At 43.8% G+C, this 14,367-nt stretch overlaps 1 protein-coding gene across 1 annotated transcript; it reads left to right on the forward strand.

Moving 5' to 3' along the window:
• Positions 1–3,429: 3,429 nt before the first annotated feature.
• LOC143335029 (uncharacterized) lies at positions 3,430–13,545 on the forward strand. The gene is made up of 5 exons (XM_076754129.1): positions 3,430–3,608; positions 8,547–8,630; positions 8,752–8,936; positions 11,189–11,283; positions 12,149–13,545. Exons 1-4 carry the CDS (start codon positions 3,548–3,550, stop codon positions 11,261–11,263), a joined length of 405 nt encoding a protein of 134 aa, XP_076610244.1. The 5' UTR covers positions 3,430–3,547; the 3' UTR covers positions 11,264–11,283; positions 12,149–13,545.
• The last annotated feature ends 822 nt before the right edge of the window (positions 13,546–14,367 follow it).

Consider the following 14,367-nt stretch of genomic DNA (forward strand, 5'->3'; position numbering starts at 1 on the left):
ATCATAACAGAATAAGAACAAAGATATAATAATAATAACAACAGTAATAACAGCTAACACTCCACAGAGATGCTCTTCAGCCTCGTCTCTCTTCGTCCTGTCTGTTTGTCTCCAGATGGTTTTTGCTTTTTACAGGACGTTCACACGGACAGAGATAGAGAGAGTGTGTGTGCGTGAGCGTGAGCGTGTGTGTGTGTGTGTATGAGTGTGAGCGTGTGTGTGTGAGCGTGTGTGTGTATGTGTGTGTGTTCAGTCAGTTTCGTGTCTTCATGTTTGGACCTGACTGATTTTAATCTGATGAATGTTTTGGGTTTGTGTCTTCTCTCGGTCTGTTTCTCATGGTGTCTGTCAGCAGATGCATTGTGGGACATGTTGTGTGTTAAGAGGCAGCTTCAGCCTCGTTAACCCTTCACTTCCTGCTCTGCTGTGTGTGTGTGTGTGTGTGTGTGTGTGTGTGTGTGTGTGTGTGCGCTGTTCATGTTGCTTGAGCAATCATCCACTCAAACTCTAATTAAGATCAATGAGACTAATTGATAAGATCACATCATTAATAATACAAAACACAGTGAAATGCGCTGATCAAAGGTCCCATACGAATAAAGTTTATTTGACTCACTGATTCAAAGTATGGTAAAACACTGGAAAAGACTTGATTGACTCCCAGCAGTCACAAAACCAGAGCAGAGCAGGAGCTAGGCTAACAGTTTCTCCCTGCTTCCAGTCTTTGTGCTAAGCTAGGCTAAACACATCCTGGACCTGTCTATATGCTGGACACACAGACAGGAAGCTGGTCTTCTTCTGTGACGTTTGAATTTCTCTGCGTGGGATCAATACAGTTCATCTTATTTTACCTGAGACGAGGAACCAGAAGAAGAGACGGACACGAGGACGCTAGGAAGCAGCATGGGTTAGGACAGGCTGTAATCTGGTGTCAGAGCCGGATTAAAGCGGATTAAAACCGAAACACCACTTTACATTTTCCAAACACAGGTCAGATTAAACACGCACCGAACGTTTACCTGCTGCTTCATGAGCATCTGGATTAAAACAGATCACAGATCAGCTCTGGAGGAAGCCGTGTGGGCGTTTTGGCTTCAGACCAGCAGGATTACACTGAACCAGGACTGTCATTATCAGAGATTAGGATGTTTTATCTGAGTCAGCAGTGATTTTCAGATTAAAGCTTTTTGAAACATAAAAAGTCTCCTTCACACATTTAAAACTCTGATGTGTCTGCTCGTCCTGATCCTCTGATTGGCTGGACGTCTCTGACAGGCAGAAAATCTGACTTTTTTTAATCTGTGAAGCTTTTATGACGACATGTCGCCACACATCACATCCTCATTAAAGAGCGGCTGAGAGGAGAGAAACTCTGTTACTCCTGTGGATTTAAATAAAGATTGAATGTTCAAAGTTTGGGAGTTCCCGCTCAGGTCAAAGTCAGAGGTGTGAGGTCCTGCTGGTCACATGCTGACATGCTAATGCTACTCAGACAGATGCTAATAGCTGCAAATGCTCCTTGTCCTCCAGCTGTGAGGAAGAGGAAGACGACATTTACAACAATAAAAGCACCACTTTCAAAAAGGCCACAGTGGAAGAGTGACGACATCTTTGTGCACATTTACTCAAGTGCTGTACAGCATTGAGGTACTTGTACTTGAGTCGTTGTATTTCATGCTGTAGAGAGGATGTGTACATGTACATATACCTGAAATATCTTAAAGAATATTTGACTGTTTGATGTGTATGACAGTAAAGTGAAGCCCGGGGTCCTCCCAGTCCTCCCAGCAGCCACTCTTTAATAACACGGTGATGAAGGACTGATGGAAAGTGGTTCATCCAAATGTTTCTTGTCACACTGATCATCTAGAGCAGATCCATATTTGGTCATAGTGACATCACTTATGATGTCACTTCGGGGCGCATTTCCCTGAGACTGAAAATAGGAAACAGACTTGTGAACAAAGTCTATTGTTTGAGATCCAGCTGTGACACGAGAAACACAAGAGGAAGAGAACTGTGAAGAGTTTAACCCTTCACACACAAACTCATCCTCCTCATCATCATCGTCGTCGTCATCATCAAGTTTTACTGCGGGCTCCTCAGCTGCTCTCAGATCAGCTGAACCTGCTCAGCAGGACCTGATGACCTGTGCCGTTAAAAGACTGTGTTGAGAGTGGTGCGTTCAAAGACCGTGCTGACGGTAGTGCGTTCAAAGACCGTGCTGATAGTGGCGTATTCAAAGACTGTGCTGACGGTAGTGCATTCAAAGACCGTGCTGACGGTAGTGCATTCAAAGACCGTGCTGACAGTGGCGCATTCAAAGACAGTGTTGATGGTGGTGCGTTCAAAGACAGTGTCGTCTGCGATGGTTTATCTCTCTGCAGAAAGTTTGATTTTCACAGAGCTGACATGAAAGCAGCATCTTCCTGGAGGGAAACGCTCAAACCTCTGATAACAGTAAGGTGCAGGACCACTGACGAGGATCCTCCAGGACTCGCTCAGTGCTGGACGACCAACATGGCCGCAGCTCCAGAGACTCGCCGTGTGTCCACTGGCATCGTCATCTTTGGGCGCCTCATTGGCTGCAGCAGTTGTTGTTCCTTATGTGACTGAAGTTTGCAAAAACTGTTGGAAAAGAAGAACCAATGAAGAAGAGACTCCTCTTCATGTTCACATAATCTGCTGACACCTGATTGATCAATTAGAAAAACACGTCATGAGAGTAATCAATGGAAATTAAAACATTCAGCGGATTTTACACTCTTTCTCTTTCTGTCTTTTTTCTTTCTCTTTATCTATTTCTTTCTTTCTTTAATTTTTTCTTTCTTTCCTTTTTATCTCTTTCTTACTTTCTTTTGATCTGTCTTTGTTTTTATCTTTCTTTCTCTTTTTATCTTTCTTTTTCATGTCTTTCTTACTTTCTGTTTATCTCGTCTTTCTCTTTCTTCCTTTCTTTCTTTCTTTCTATCTCTTACTTTTGATCTGTCTTTGTTTTTTATCTTTCTTTCTCTTTTATCTTTCTTTCTTTTTCATATCTTACTTTCTTTTTATCTCTTCTTTCTTTCTTTTTATCTCTTACTTTCTTTTATCTTTCTTTTGTTCTTTTTTAATCTTTCTTTCTTTTTAATCTTTCTTTCCTGTGTTCTTTTTAATCTTTCTTTTTATCTTTCTTTCTTTTGTTCTTTTTTAATCTTTCTTTTTTATCTTTCTTTCTTTCTTTTGTTCTTTTTTAATCTTTCTTTTTGTCTCTTTCTTTCTTTCTTTTTTTATCTTTCTCTCTCTCTCTGTCTCTCTGCTCATGTTTGGCAATCAGGGAACAAACTTGGCAGGAAAACCAGAACGACCCCTCCTCCCCTCCTCCCCTCCTCCCCTCCTCCTCCTCCTCCTACTCCTTCTCCTCCTCCTCCCCCCGCCTCCCTCTCTCCTCCCCTTTTCCCTTTTCTCTCTCTCTGTCTGTGCGTGTTCATTCACAGCTCAGTCGATGAGGACCGTCTCATGTCTCTGTCCTCTTTGTGTGTCTCACTCGTTCATTCACTGTTGAATCATGTTCAGTTTTCTGTCTGTTCGTCTGATCAGAGCCTCAGTGATCGTCCTGCTGACTGCTGGTGAGTCCTCACACTCTGTGTGTGTGTGTGTGTGTGTGTGTGTGTGTGTGTGTGTGTGTGTGAGTGTGTGAGTGTTTGACATCTTCATGTGATCAGTCTGTGCCTGTCTGTGTGTGGGTGCATGTGTGTGTGTGAGTGTGTGTTGCAGCTGTTTAACTTCCTGTACACTGTGTGCATGTGTGTGTGTGTGTGTGTGTGTGTGTGTGTGTGTGTGTGTGTGTGTGTGTGTGTGTGTGTATTACGGTGAATTTGTTTTACAGTTTAACTGTAACATGACATGCATACCCTCCTACACACACACACACACACACACACACACACACACACACACACACACAGCCATGTTGGAGGTCTTCCTCTTCTTCTTTTAAAGTCATGATTCATGATTAAAGGAACATTTAGTGAAATCCTCTCAGCAGCCTGTTAGCGTAGCTTAGCATAAAGACTGGAAACAGGTGGAAACAGTTAGCCTGGACACAGAACATTGCGTCACTCTTCAGTTTTGGTTCAGATGAAGGTGTAAGTTAGTTCTGAAAGTTTTGCAGAGTTAAACCAGAAGAGTTAAACCAGAAGAGTTAAACCTGCATAGTTAAACCAGAGGAGTTAAACCAGAAGAGTTAGACCAGCAGAGTTAAACCAGAAGAGTTAAACCTGCATAGTTAAACCAGAGGAGTTAAACCAGAAGACTTAAACCAGCAGAGTTAAACCAGAGGAGTTAAACCTGAAGACTTAAACCAGCAGAGTTAAACCAGAGGAGTTAAACCAGAAGAGTTAGACCAGCAGAGTTAAACCAGAAGAGTTAGACCAGCAAAGTTAAACCAGAAGACTTAAACCAGCAGAGTTAAACCAGAGGAGTTAAACCAGCAGAGTTAAACCAGAGGAGTTAAACCAGAAGACTTAAACCAGCAGAGTTAAACCAGAGGAGTTAAACCAGAAGACTTAAACCAGCAGAGTTAAACCAGAGGAGTTAAACCAGAAGACTTAAACCAGCAGAGTTAAACCAGAGGAGTTAAACCAGCAGAGTTAAACCAGAGGAGTTAAACCTTAAGACTTAAACCAGCAGAGTTAAACCAGAAGAGTTAGACCAGCAAAGTTAAACCAGAGGAGTTAAACCTGAAGACTTAAACCAGCAGAGTTAAACCTGAAGACTTAAACCAGCAGAGTTAAACCTGAAGACTTAAACCAGCAGAGTTAAACCTGAAGACTTAAACCAGAAGAGTTAAACCTGAGCAGCAGCTTGAGTGTGTTTGGTGAACAGCTGCTTCGTGTCTTTGTCTGATCATGTGACTGAGCCGACAGACGCCCCCGCATTGTTTCTGACCCCCCAAACTTGTATTTTCTTCACTCCTCTCTGTTTGTTCCTTCTCTCATTTCCTTTCCTCTGTTTCCTTTTTCTTTTATACTTCCCTGATGTTTTCTTAATTTCTTTCCTTTTTTTCTCCTTCATTCTTTTCTTTTTCTTTCCATTCTTCTACTCCTTCCTATCCTCTTTCCTCCCTCGTTTCCTCTACTTCCTTTCCTTTCTGTCTTCATTTCCTTCCTCACTCTTCTTCTTTCCTCCTTTCCTTCTATGTTTCCATTTCCTCCTCTCTTCCTCCCTTTCGTCTCCCTTTCCTTTGTCATTACTTTGCCACCTCTCTTTTCTTTCCTTTCTTTTTCTACGTCCACAGAAGAAAGCATCACAGCCCCGCCCACACAGTTTGATTGACAGGTGATCTCTGGAATTGTGTGTGTGTGTGTGTGTGTGTGTGTGTGTGTGTGTGTGTGTGTGTGTGTGTGTGTGTGTGTGTCACCTGGTTTTCATTTCCTCCTCCCTGCAGCATCAGGATGAAACTGTGATTGACAGGCTGTTAGCGATGACATGCTTCCTGTTTGGGAGCAATTACAATTCATAGCCCGCCCCCTCAGTTCCCATCAGCGTACTGTGTATGTGTGTGTGTGTGTGTGTGTGTGTGTGTGTGTGTGTGTGTGTGTGTGTGACAGCTCAGTATATGTGTGTTTGTATTTTGGGTGAACTGAGCCTTTAATTCCATGTTAACAAGCTGGAGCTTCATGCTAACATGTAGCATACATGTGAGGTCGTGGAGGTCAAAGGTCACAGTGGAAACATCAACACTGATCAGATTAATGATTAGAGATGAAGAGTCTGCCTCACTCCCTGTGTGTGTGTGTGTGTGTGTGTGTGTGTGTGTGTGTGTGTGTGTGTGTGTGTGTGTCAGGAGGAAACAGGAAGTGGAGAAGAAGGAAGCAGCACCTGTGTCTGTTGTCCTCTTGTCTCTGGACCAGAGACAAGAGGACAACAGACACAGGTGACACTTTACTGCACTCAGTACTTGAAGTACTTTTTCCTGATGATACTCAGATAGTTGTACTGCAGTACTGGCTCTGAATACTTCCTGCTGCACTGACTCACGTCCTGATGGCGTCCCTGTGGACGCTTCCTGTCGTTCGTTAAGTTGGATCTCAGTTTATGACTGTTTCCACTCTGACCAGTTTCCTACTGGGACCAGTTCAGCCAGTCTGGGGACTGAGGGAGTAAATTTATGTCCGACCTCCAAACTCACCGCTTCTCTTCTTCTTCTTCTTCATGTGATTCATCTCCTGCAGGACTTCTGCAACATAAATCCACCTTTTACTTTCTTTAACTTTCTCTTTCCTCATAAATTCACCACAAACGACGTCTCGTCTTTAAACCTTCATGTTTTTTCTTTCCTTCACATAAAAATAAAAGTTTCCTGTTACGTTCAGTGTGACCTCCAGCAGCAGAGTAAGGAGAGAAGTCAGGGCGTCAATCAGACTGTAGAAGTGAAGGCACTGGGAACACTTAAAGGACTGGTTTCCAGTCTCACGACTCGAGACACGTTCACTGTTTTCAGACTGACCTCCTGAAGCGTCAGCGCTCAAACAACCTGACAGTTTGTCCAACACACTGATGCATTAGCAGTGTGTTGGCCTCAGACAGCTAGCATAAGGCCTCAGACAGCTAGCATAAAGCCTCAGACAGCTAGCATAAGGCCTCAGACAGCTAGTATAAAGCCTCAGACAGCTAGCATAAGGCCTCAGACAGCTAGCATAAGGCCTCAGACAGCTAGCATAAAGCCTCAGACAGCTAGCATAAGGCCTCAGACAGCTAGCATAAGGCCTCAGACAGCTAGCATAAAGCCTCAGACAGCTAGCATAAGGCCTCACACAGCTAGCATAAGGCCTCACACAGCTAGCATAAAGCCTCAGACAGCTAGCATAAGGCCTCAGACAGCTAGCATAAAGCCTCAGACAGCTAGCATAAAGCCTCACACAGCTAGCATAAAGCCTCACACAGCTAGCATAAAGCCTTGCATAGCAAAAAGCTGTATTTGCTTTTACTCATCTTTCACTTGAGTAAAAGCAGTAATACTACAGTATAAAAGTACTCTCTTACAAGTGAAAGTCCTAAATTAAAAAATCTATAAAACATGAAGTACATACAATGAACCTGAAGTACAAGTACCTCAAATTTGCTAGTTTTCAGTTCATCAGCTCGTTCATGCCTCATCACAGCATTCACACATTTTTATGATCTTTTTTTTTTCAGAAAAATAAAAATTATGAACAAAAAAATCTTTAAAATCTGAATTTAGTTTAAAGTCTGTTTTGTGGTTTATGACTTTTTTTTAAAGGCATTTCAGAATTATTATCATGATAATTATTATAAAAGAAATAATGATCAATTATTAGTTTCAACTTGAAAAGTTTCTGCAGGATCTTCTTTCATCCTTCAACATGTTTACCCGCTGATTCACAGATGATGATGATGATGATGAAGAGTCAGTGGAGCTGCTGAAGGTTTTTACTTCGCCTTTATTTACCTTCCGTATGAAGACATGAATCAACAAACTGGATAAACCTCCATCACACAAACATCTAGCCTGCACAAACACACACACACACACACACACACACACACACACACACACACACACACACACACACAAACGCACAGATGCTGAGTTTCCAGTCACACTGTAACAGTGTGTGTTCAGTGTGTGTGTGTGTGTGTGTGTGTGTGTGTGTGTGTGTGTGTGTGTGTGTGGAGGCTCACTGAACTTGTGGGGACAAAATGCAGGCTCCCATAATGTGAATCATTAAATTTTAGGATGAGGGCTGGGGTTCAAGGTCAGGTCAAGGTCTCACAGGAAAAGGAAAGACAAGGAAAGTGAAGGAGGAGGAGGAGGTGAAGAGGGGGACGATGAAGGAGGTTTAACAGAAGGTTTAACCATCAGCTGTGTTCGAGGAGGCGTTCATGGTGTTTCTTCACCTCTTCACAAACAGCAGCAGGTCTGTTCAACCACGACTGAAGCATGCTGGGAATCTGCTGTGAACACACACACACACACACACCGAACACACCCAGACACCCACAGCACACTTCAGTCTAACACACACACACACACACACACACACACACACACACACACACACAGAGTTTGTATTGAAGGCAGATGGTGGAGGATGAAACGTGATGGAAAATATCTGCAGAGGTGGAAAAACAGGAGACACACCTTGAGAGGACTCCTTTCTCCAAGCCTCGTCCTCTCTCACGTCTCTAAACATCACCAGGACACAGAGACGTTTAGCGTAGCTTAGCACAAACTGCTAGCCTAGCTCTTGTGACAACAAGAGAGAAGAAATGCTAAAATGACTTTTCAGACAAATAATCATAAATAAAAATAAATAATATATAAAATAAATAAAACTCTCACAGACTGTCAAGTATCAAAAATGATGCTACGCTAATATTAGCTCGCAAACTAACATGAATTTCAGTGCTTCTGTAACGGTCAGAACCTGACTGACGTTTGCTAATCAGCTAATGTGTCTTCATTATGAATGTTTGAGATGATGATGACGATGATAATGACGATGGTGAAGATGATGACCTTAGCATCGCTATGTTTTCAGTGTCTCAGGCTCAGTACGACGACTTCACGCTGGCTCCGGACTACGACTCGGACTACAACGCCACCTTCGAGTACAGCTTCTTCAGTAAGTGTCTCACAGCCTAACGTCACCTTTCACCTGGCCGCACATGCTCAGTGAGCTCGCCTGTTGGACGCTGTGGACAGGTGCGTTTCCTCTGTTTGTAAACTTCCTGTGGTGCATTCAGGTAACGCCAGCAACGAGGACCTGGACAGGTTCAGCGAACGATTCATTGAACAGGAGGACGGCGAAGAGGAGGACACGGGAGGATGGTTGGAAGAGGATGTGACTGTTACCATGGCAACCACCCCAGGAACCACAGCGCGGGGCAGGGTCGACGTCCGCAGTGCCGCATCACTTCCTGTTTGTCTGGTAAGAGCAACAGATTTACTGAAGTCACGATGTTGAAACCGAAGTTAAACCAGAGAGGGTTCAAAGTTAAAGCTTAACGTTAAACCCGGTTTAACGTTAAGCTCAGCTAAACTCAACGTGCAGCAGGTTTAACTGAACTTCAGCTAAACCTGGTTTAAGTCAAACAAGGTCTAACTGAGGTGTGTGTCTCTCTGTGTCTCTCTGTCTCTGTGTCTCTCTGTGTCTCTGTGTCTGTCTCTGTGTCTCTGTCTCTGTGTCTCTCTGTGTCTCTGTGTCTGTCTCTGTGTCTCTGTCTCCGTGTCTCTCTGTCTCTTTGTCTCTGTGTCTCTCTGTGTCTGTCTTTCTCTGTGTCTCTGTGTCTGTGTCTCTGTGTCTCTGTCTCTGTGTCTCTCTGTGTCTCTGTGTGTGTCTCTCTGTGTGTGTCTCTCTGTCTCTCTCTGTGTCTCTGTCTCTGTGTCTCTGTGTCTCTCTGTGTCTGTCTCTGTGTCTCTGTCTCCGTGTCTCTCTGTGTCTCTCTGTCTCTTTGTCTCTGTGTCTGTCTTTCTCTGTGTCTGTCTCTGTGTCTCTGTCTCCGTGTCTCTCTGTGTCTGTCTCTGTGTCTGTCTCTCTGTGTCTCTCTCTGTGTCTGTCTCTGTGTCTCTGTCTCTGTGTCTCTCTGTGTCTGTGTGTGTCTCTCTGTGTGTGTCTCTCTGTGTCTCTGTCTCTCTCTGTGTCTCTCTGTGTCTGTGTGTGTCTCTCTGTGTGTGTCTCTCTGTCTCTCTCTGTCTCTGTCTCTCTCTGTGTCTCTGTCTCTGTGTCTCTCTGTGTCTCTGTGTGTGTCTCTCTGTCTCTCTCTGTGTCTGTCTCTGTGTCTGTCTCTGTGTCTCTGTGTGTGTCTCTCTGTCTCTCTCTGTGTCTCTGTCTCTGTCTGTGTCTCTCTGTGTCTCTGTGTGTGTCTCTCTGTCTCTCTCTGTGTCTCTCTGTGTTTCTGTCTCTGTCTCTCTCTGTGTCTCTCTGTGTCTCTGTGTGTGTCTCTCTGTCTCTCTCTGTGTCTCTCTGTGTTTCTGTCTCTGTCTCTCTCTGTGTCTGTCTCTCTGTGTCTCTGTCTCTGTCTCTCTCTGTGTCTGTCTCTCTGTCTCTCTCTGTGTCTCTCTGTGTCTCTCTCTGTGTCTCTGTGTGTGTCTCTCTCTGTGTGTCTCTGTGTGTCATGCAGTGTCTCATTTGTGTAGATTTAAAGTTCAAACTGAATCAAAGTGAATCGAGCAGTAAATAACTGAAGATAAAGACATGAAGAGGACAGAAGGCTGATCTGTGGTCTGTGGTTTGTTGGTCTCGGCTGTCTGAGGAGGATGATGATGATGATGATGATGATGATGGCGCCTGAGGGGAGGTTAACCAGAGGAAAATGCGGCTCAGTGACTCACAGAAGGAAATGAATCACACAGCAGACGTTTGTTGTCCACTGAAGAGAAGAAAGAGTCCACAGAAGCGCCTTCAGAGAACGATGCGTTCATGCTCCGCTCTGCAGTTCATGAACGTGAACGAACCACGAGGACATTGTCTTCATGGAATCTGCTCTCACTGTGCTCCAGTTAGCAGACAAACTAGCCTAGCATGTAGCCACGACACCACCAAATTTCAACTGAAATGTTAGATTCTAAATCCTAAATTCTAAATTTGTTAGAGGGCCTGCTAACACGCTGTGCTATGCTAATGCTAATGCTAATGAGGATAGAAGAAAAACCCTGATTCTAAAAGTCTGAACTAATCAAACCAGAATCAATCATCAATAATCAAACTGTTCACTGACAGCAGCTTCATGCGTTCATCTCCTTCATCCTTCATGTGTTCACAAAGTGGTGAACTCGCTCCATCCTCTGTGATCGACTGAGTCTTTCCAGGACGCCCCTTTCACACCCAATCATGATCCTCTCACCTGTGACCAATCAGCCTGTTCACCTGTGGAATGTTCAAACAGGTGTTTTTGGAGCGTTCCACATCTTTCAGTCTGTGAAACGTGTTGCTGCATCAGATTCACAATAAGAGATATTTACAGAAATCAATGAAAAACATGAAATATATTGACTCTGAACTGTTCTCAGGTCAGTTTGTATTAAACAGGATCAGGACTGACACGGAGACAGACCAATCAGCTGGTCTGGAAGGCTCACTGACACAGTGGGCGGGTCACATGTTAAAGAACTGCAGTTCTGTGACGTCTCCATCGTGTCCTCCATGTTGAGACGTCATGATGATGTGTTTTCTGTCTGTAGGAAATCCAGACGCTGGTCTGGACTCTGATGATCCTGATCAGCCTGAACACACAGCAGCTACAGCAAACACTATGAGACCAGCACACACACAGCAGGTGAGACACTCAACAGGTGAGACACTCAGCAGGTGAGAAACTCAGCAGGCGAGACACTCAGCTCAGATCTGAAGCTGAGAGTTTCTGTTTGTTCAGCATGAAGAAGAACAAACCTGACAGGGAGACCACACACACACACACACACACACACACACACACACACACACACACACACAAACAGTGACACACACACATGCATTTAAATTTCTACTGGAGGAATACTGTAGTACTGCCCTGTACTGCCCTGTACTGCGCTGTACTGCCCTGTACTGCGCTGTACTGCGCTGTACTGCCCTGTACTGCGCTGTACTGCGCTGTACTGCCCTGTACTGCCCTGTACTGCGCTGTACTGCCCTGTACTGCCCTGTACTGCGCTGTACTGCCCTGTACTGCGCTGTACTGCAGTTCACTGCAGCAGGACGGTGTATTCTGTGCGCAGCGCGTTGAAACTGATCAGCTGTGGAACAAAAAGTACTTTTTCCATTTGGAGGCTCCTGATAAAGTTAATGTCATGAAGTTGTGACGTCCTGACGGCAGCAGCAGATCTTCGTCCTCCGTCTCTCAAAGGTTGACGTCTGAACTCTTTCAGGAAACTTTCTGGATTAAATTCCACTGATTGATAATAAATCTGACATTTGAATCAGTTTTTGATAAAAGCTGCAGGATGAAAAGTGACTCATTCTGCTCAAAGTGGAGCTAAAAACTTCAAAGTTAGTTCAAAGAATCTGTTGAACACAGAAACAGACTGCGTGAGGACTCACACGGTGACCTTTGACCTCCATTCCGTGAACACGAGTCTCACAGACACGTCTGATCCATCTTGTCTTCATCGTCTGACGTCTCTTCTTCTGCTCTCTGTTTGCAGCTGATGTTGGATCAGTTTGGAACCAGCGTGGTCACCTGATGGGGGGGGGGGTGCCGTCACCTCTGTGACCTCTTTGACCTCTGCAGAGTGTGACACCTCCTGAAGACGGCAGGCAGCCAGTTTCCCTCAGCGTGGGCTTACAGGCAGAGCTCAGCCAATCACGAAGCTTTACCAGCACCGCAGTTCACTGAACGCTGAAATTAAACTTTATCACGTTTTCACTGCTTTCATTTGAGCGACAGAGAAACCGAACAGAAGCAGAACTCTGACTTTGGTTCATCTACGGAAATTCATTCATGACAAAACTGAATAAAGAAAAGTGAACTCTCATCAGCCGCTGGCGGTTAAACGACACAAACGCTCCGTTGAAGTTTCTCCTGAGACGACTGACAGAAACATTTCAACAAGCAAATGATTAAAACTGAAGCGACTTTGATCCAAAACACTAAAATGATCCCAGAAAGATGTTTTATCGAATCAGCCAGTAGACGTGACGATCGATAAGCACCTACAGATAGAAGACATGTTGTTTCAAAATGGCCGCTGCACTCTGACATTTTGATTGACACCTCACTTGATCAATTAGGATCTTCCATTTCATCTATTCGGCTGACAAGAGCCAATGAGAGTCCAGGTGGAACAGAAGGGCCTCGTTCTCTTTGTGTAAAGATGCAGCCAATCACAACCGACTGTGCAGATTGACACTTTGAGTAGCCAATGAAAATCTGAAAACAAAGAAACATCACATAAAAAGAGCAAATGGCCTCAATGTATAAATATGAATGTAGACGGTCTAAATATAGATCACCTGAGTATAAATATGAACATTTATATAGAAAAATGGTCTTTTGATAATTGACTGATTTCAGCTGTTTGAACTTTGTCATTGATAAGAAAACATCAGATTTTATGAAGCGCTGATCGGCTCTCCTCACAGGTTTGGTCATGAATGAACTTCCGTACATGTAACTCATTCATATTAAGAATATTGATCTTAATGATCTTAACGCTGAGCCTCCATCAAACTCCACCACTGCTCCACCTTTGAAAAGATTTCAGCACTTAGCTTCTTCTTCTGTTGTCCATTGTTCTGAGGAGCCAATCGAGAAGCCGCACAGGAAGAGGAAGAACCCGTCAAAATAAAAGTCTGCAGAAACATTGTTAAAACTCTGAGTGATGTTTCTGTTTGTCTCCGAAAGTTTCTGAAAGTTTCAGTTTGATGGATGTTTGTGGCCAAAAAGTTTAGAAATATTAAAATAATCAACAAAAATTCTGTTTCATCAAAGTTTGTAGTCAAATTCAGGAACAATCGAGGATTTTCAGAACAATCGAGAACAGATTTTTATCTTTTATTGATCACTTTAATGTTTGTTTGTGTTTTGCAATAAAATGTGTGGAAAAGAAACTTCTGGTGATTTTTGCTGTTTGGAAGATTCCTCGTCACATGACGTATTCAGGGATTTAGGGTCTCTGCTTCCTGAATCTGACCTTCGGCTCGGTTTGACTGAACAGCCTCCTCAGGGTTGACCTGCTACACCCTCACAGTCCGGATGAAGAGTGGATGTTTAACTCCACCTGCAGGCGTTCTTTCAAAAGTTCGCCTCGACGCTCACGTTGTTCTAGAAACATCCTGAAGCTTCGTTTGAATCCGCGTCGTCTGATTCTCGCTGCTCTTTTCAGTATTCGATTATTCAGCAGTAAAATTGAAGTCGTCATTTGAAGAAACGTCTCGTCTTACATTGTCTGTTTTCTAAACATCCGCTGAAGTTTGGTCAGTGTTGGAAGTACTCCAAGTAAAAGTGTGTACAAATACACATTACTGGTAAAAATCCTGCATTCAAAATGTATAAAAGCTGAAAAATATGAGCATCAAATGTTCCAGAAGTGAAGTTCTCATGTTGCAGGATCATGTATGTTTATATGACTGGATCAGTCATTGATGGATTCACGTGTTCATCATGTGTAAAAAGTACAGCTTTGCCCTCTGAGACATGGTGAAGTACTTTTGTATTCAAGTACAAGGAAAGTAAAAGAACAACAAGGAAGAATCATGAATACATGAACAAACGTGCCCAGAGCGGCTTCTGTCTACATGAATATACTGAGCTTCTTGTCCCCGTCAGACAGTCTCTGCACGCCGTCTGCAGGATGCCCTCAGGGGTCACATGGTGTTTCTGGTGTTGGCGTGAGGCAGAGTTTTGATCGTGATCAGAAATGTC

This window comes from Chaetodon auriga, chromosome 17, assembly GCF_051107435.1.
Source record: "Chaetodon auriga isolate fChaAug3 chromosome 17, fChaAug3.hap1, whole genome shotgun sequence".
NCBI classification, from domain to species: Eukaryota; Metazoa; Chordata; class Actinopteri; order Chaetodontiformes; family Chaetodontidae; genus Chaetodon; species Chaetodon auriga.

Coding starts and splice junctions, on each gene's coding strand:
- LOC143335029 (XM_076754129.1), top strand. CDS start 3,548: ATGTTCAGTTTTCTGTCTGTTCGTCTGATCAGAGCCTCAGTGATCGTC. Junction 3,609..8,546: donor GATCGTCCTGCTGACTGCTG/GTGAGTCCTCAC, acceptor CTATGTTTTCAG/TGTCTCAGGCTCAGTACGAC. Junction 8,631..8,751: donor CTTCGAGTACAGCTTCTTCA/GTAAGTGTCTCA, acceptor TGGTGCATTCAG/GTAACGCCAGCAACGAGGAC.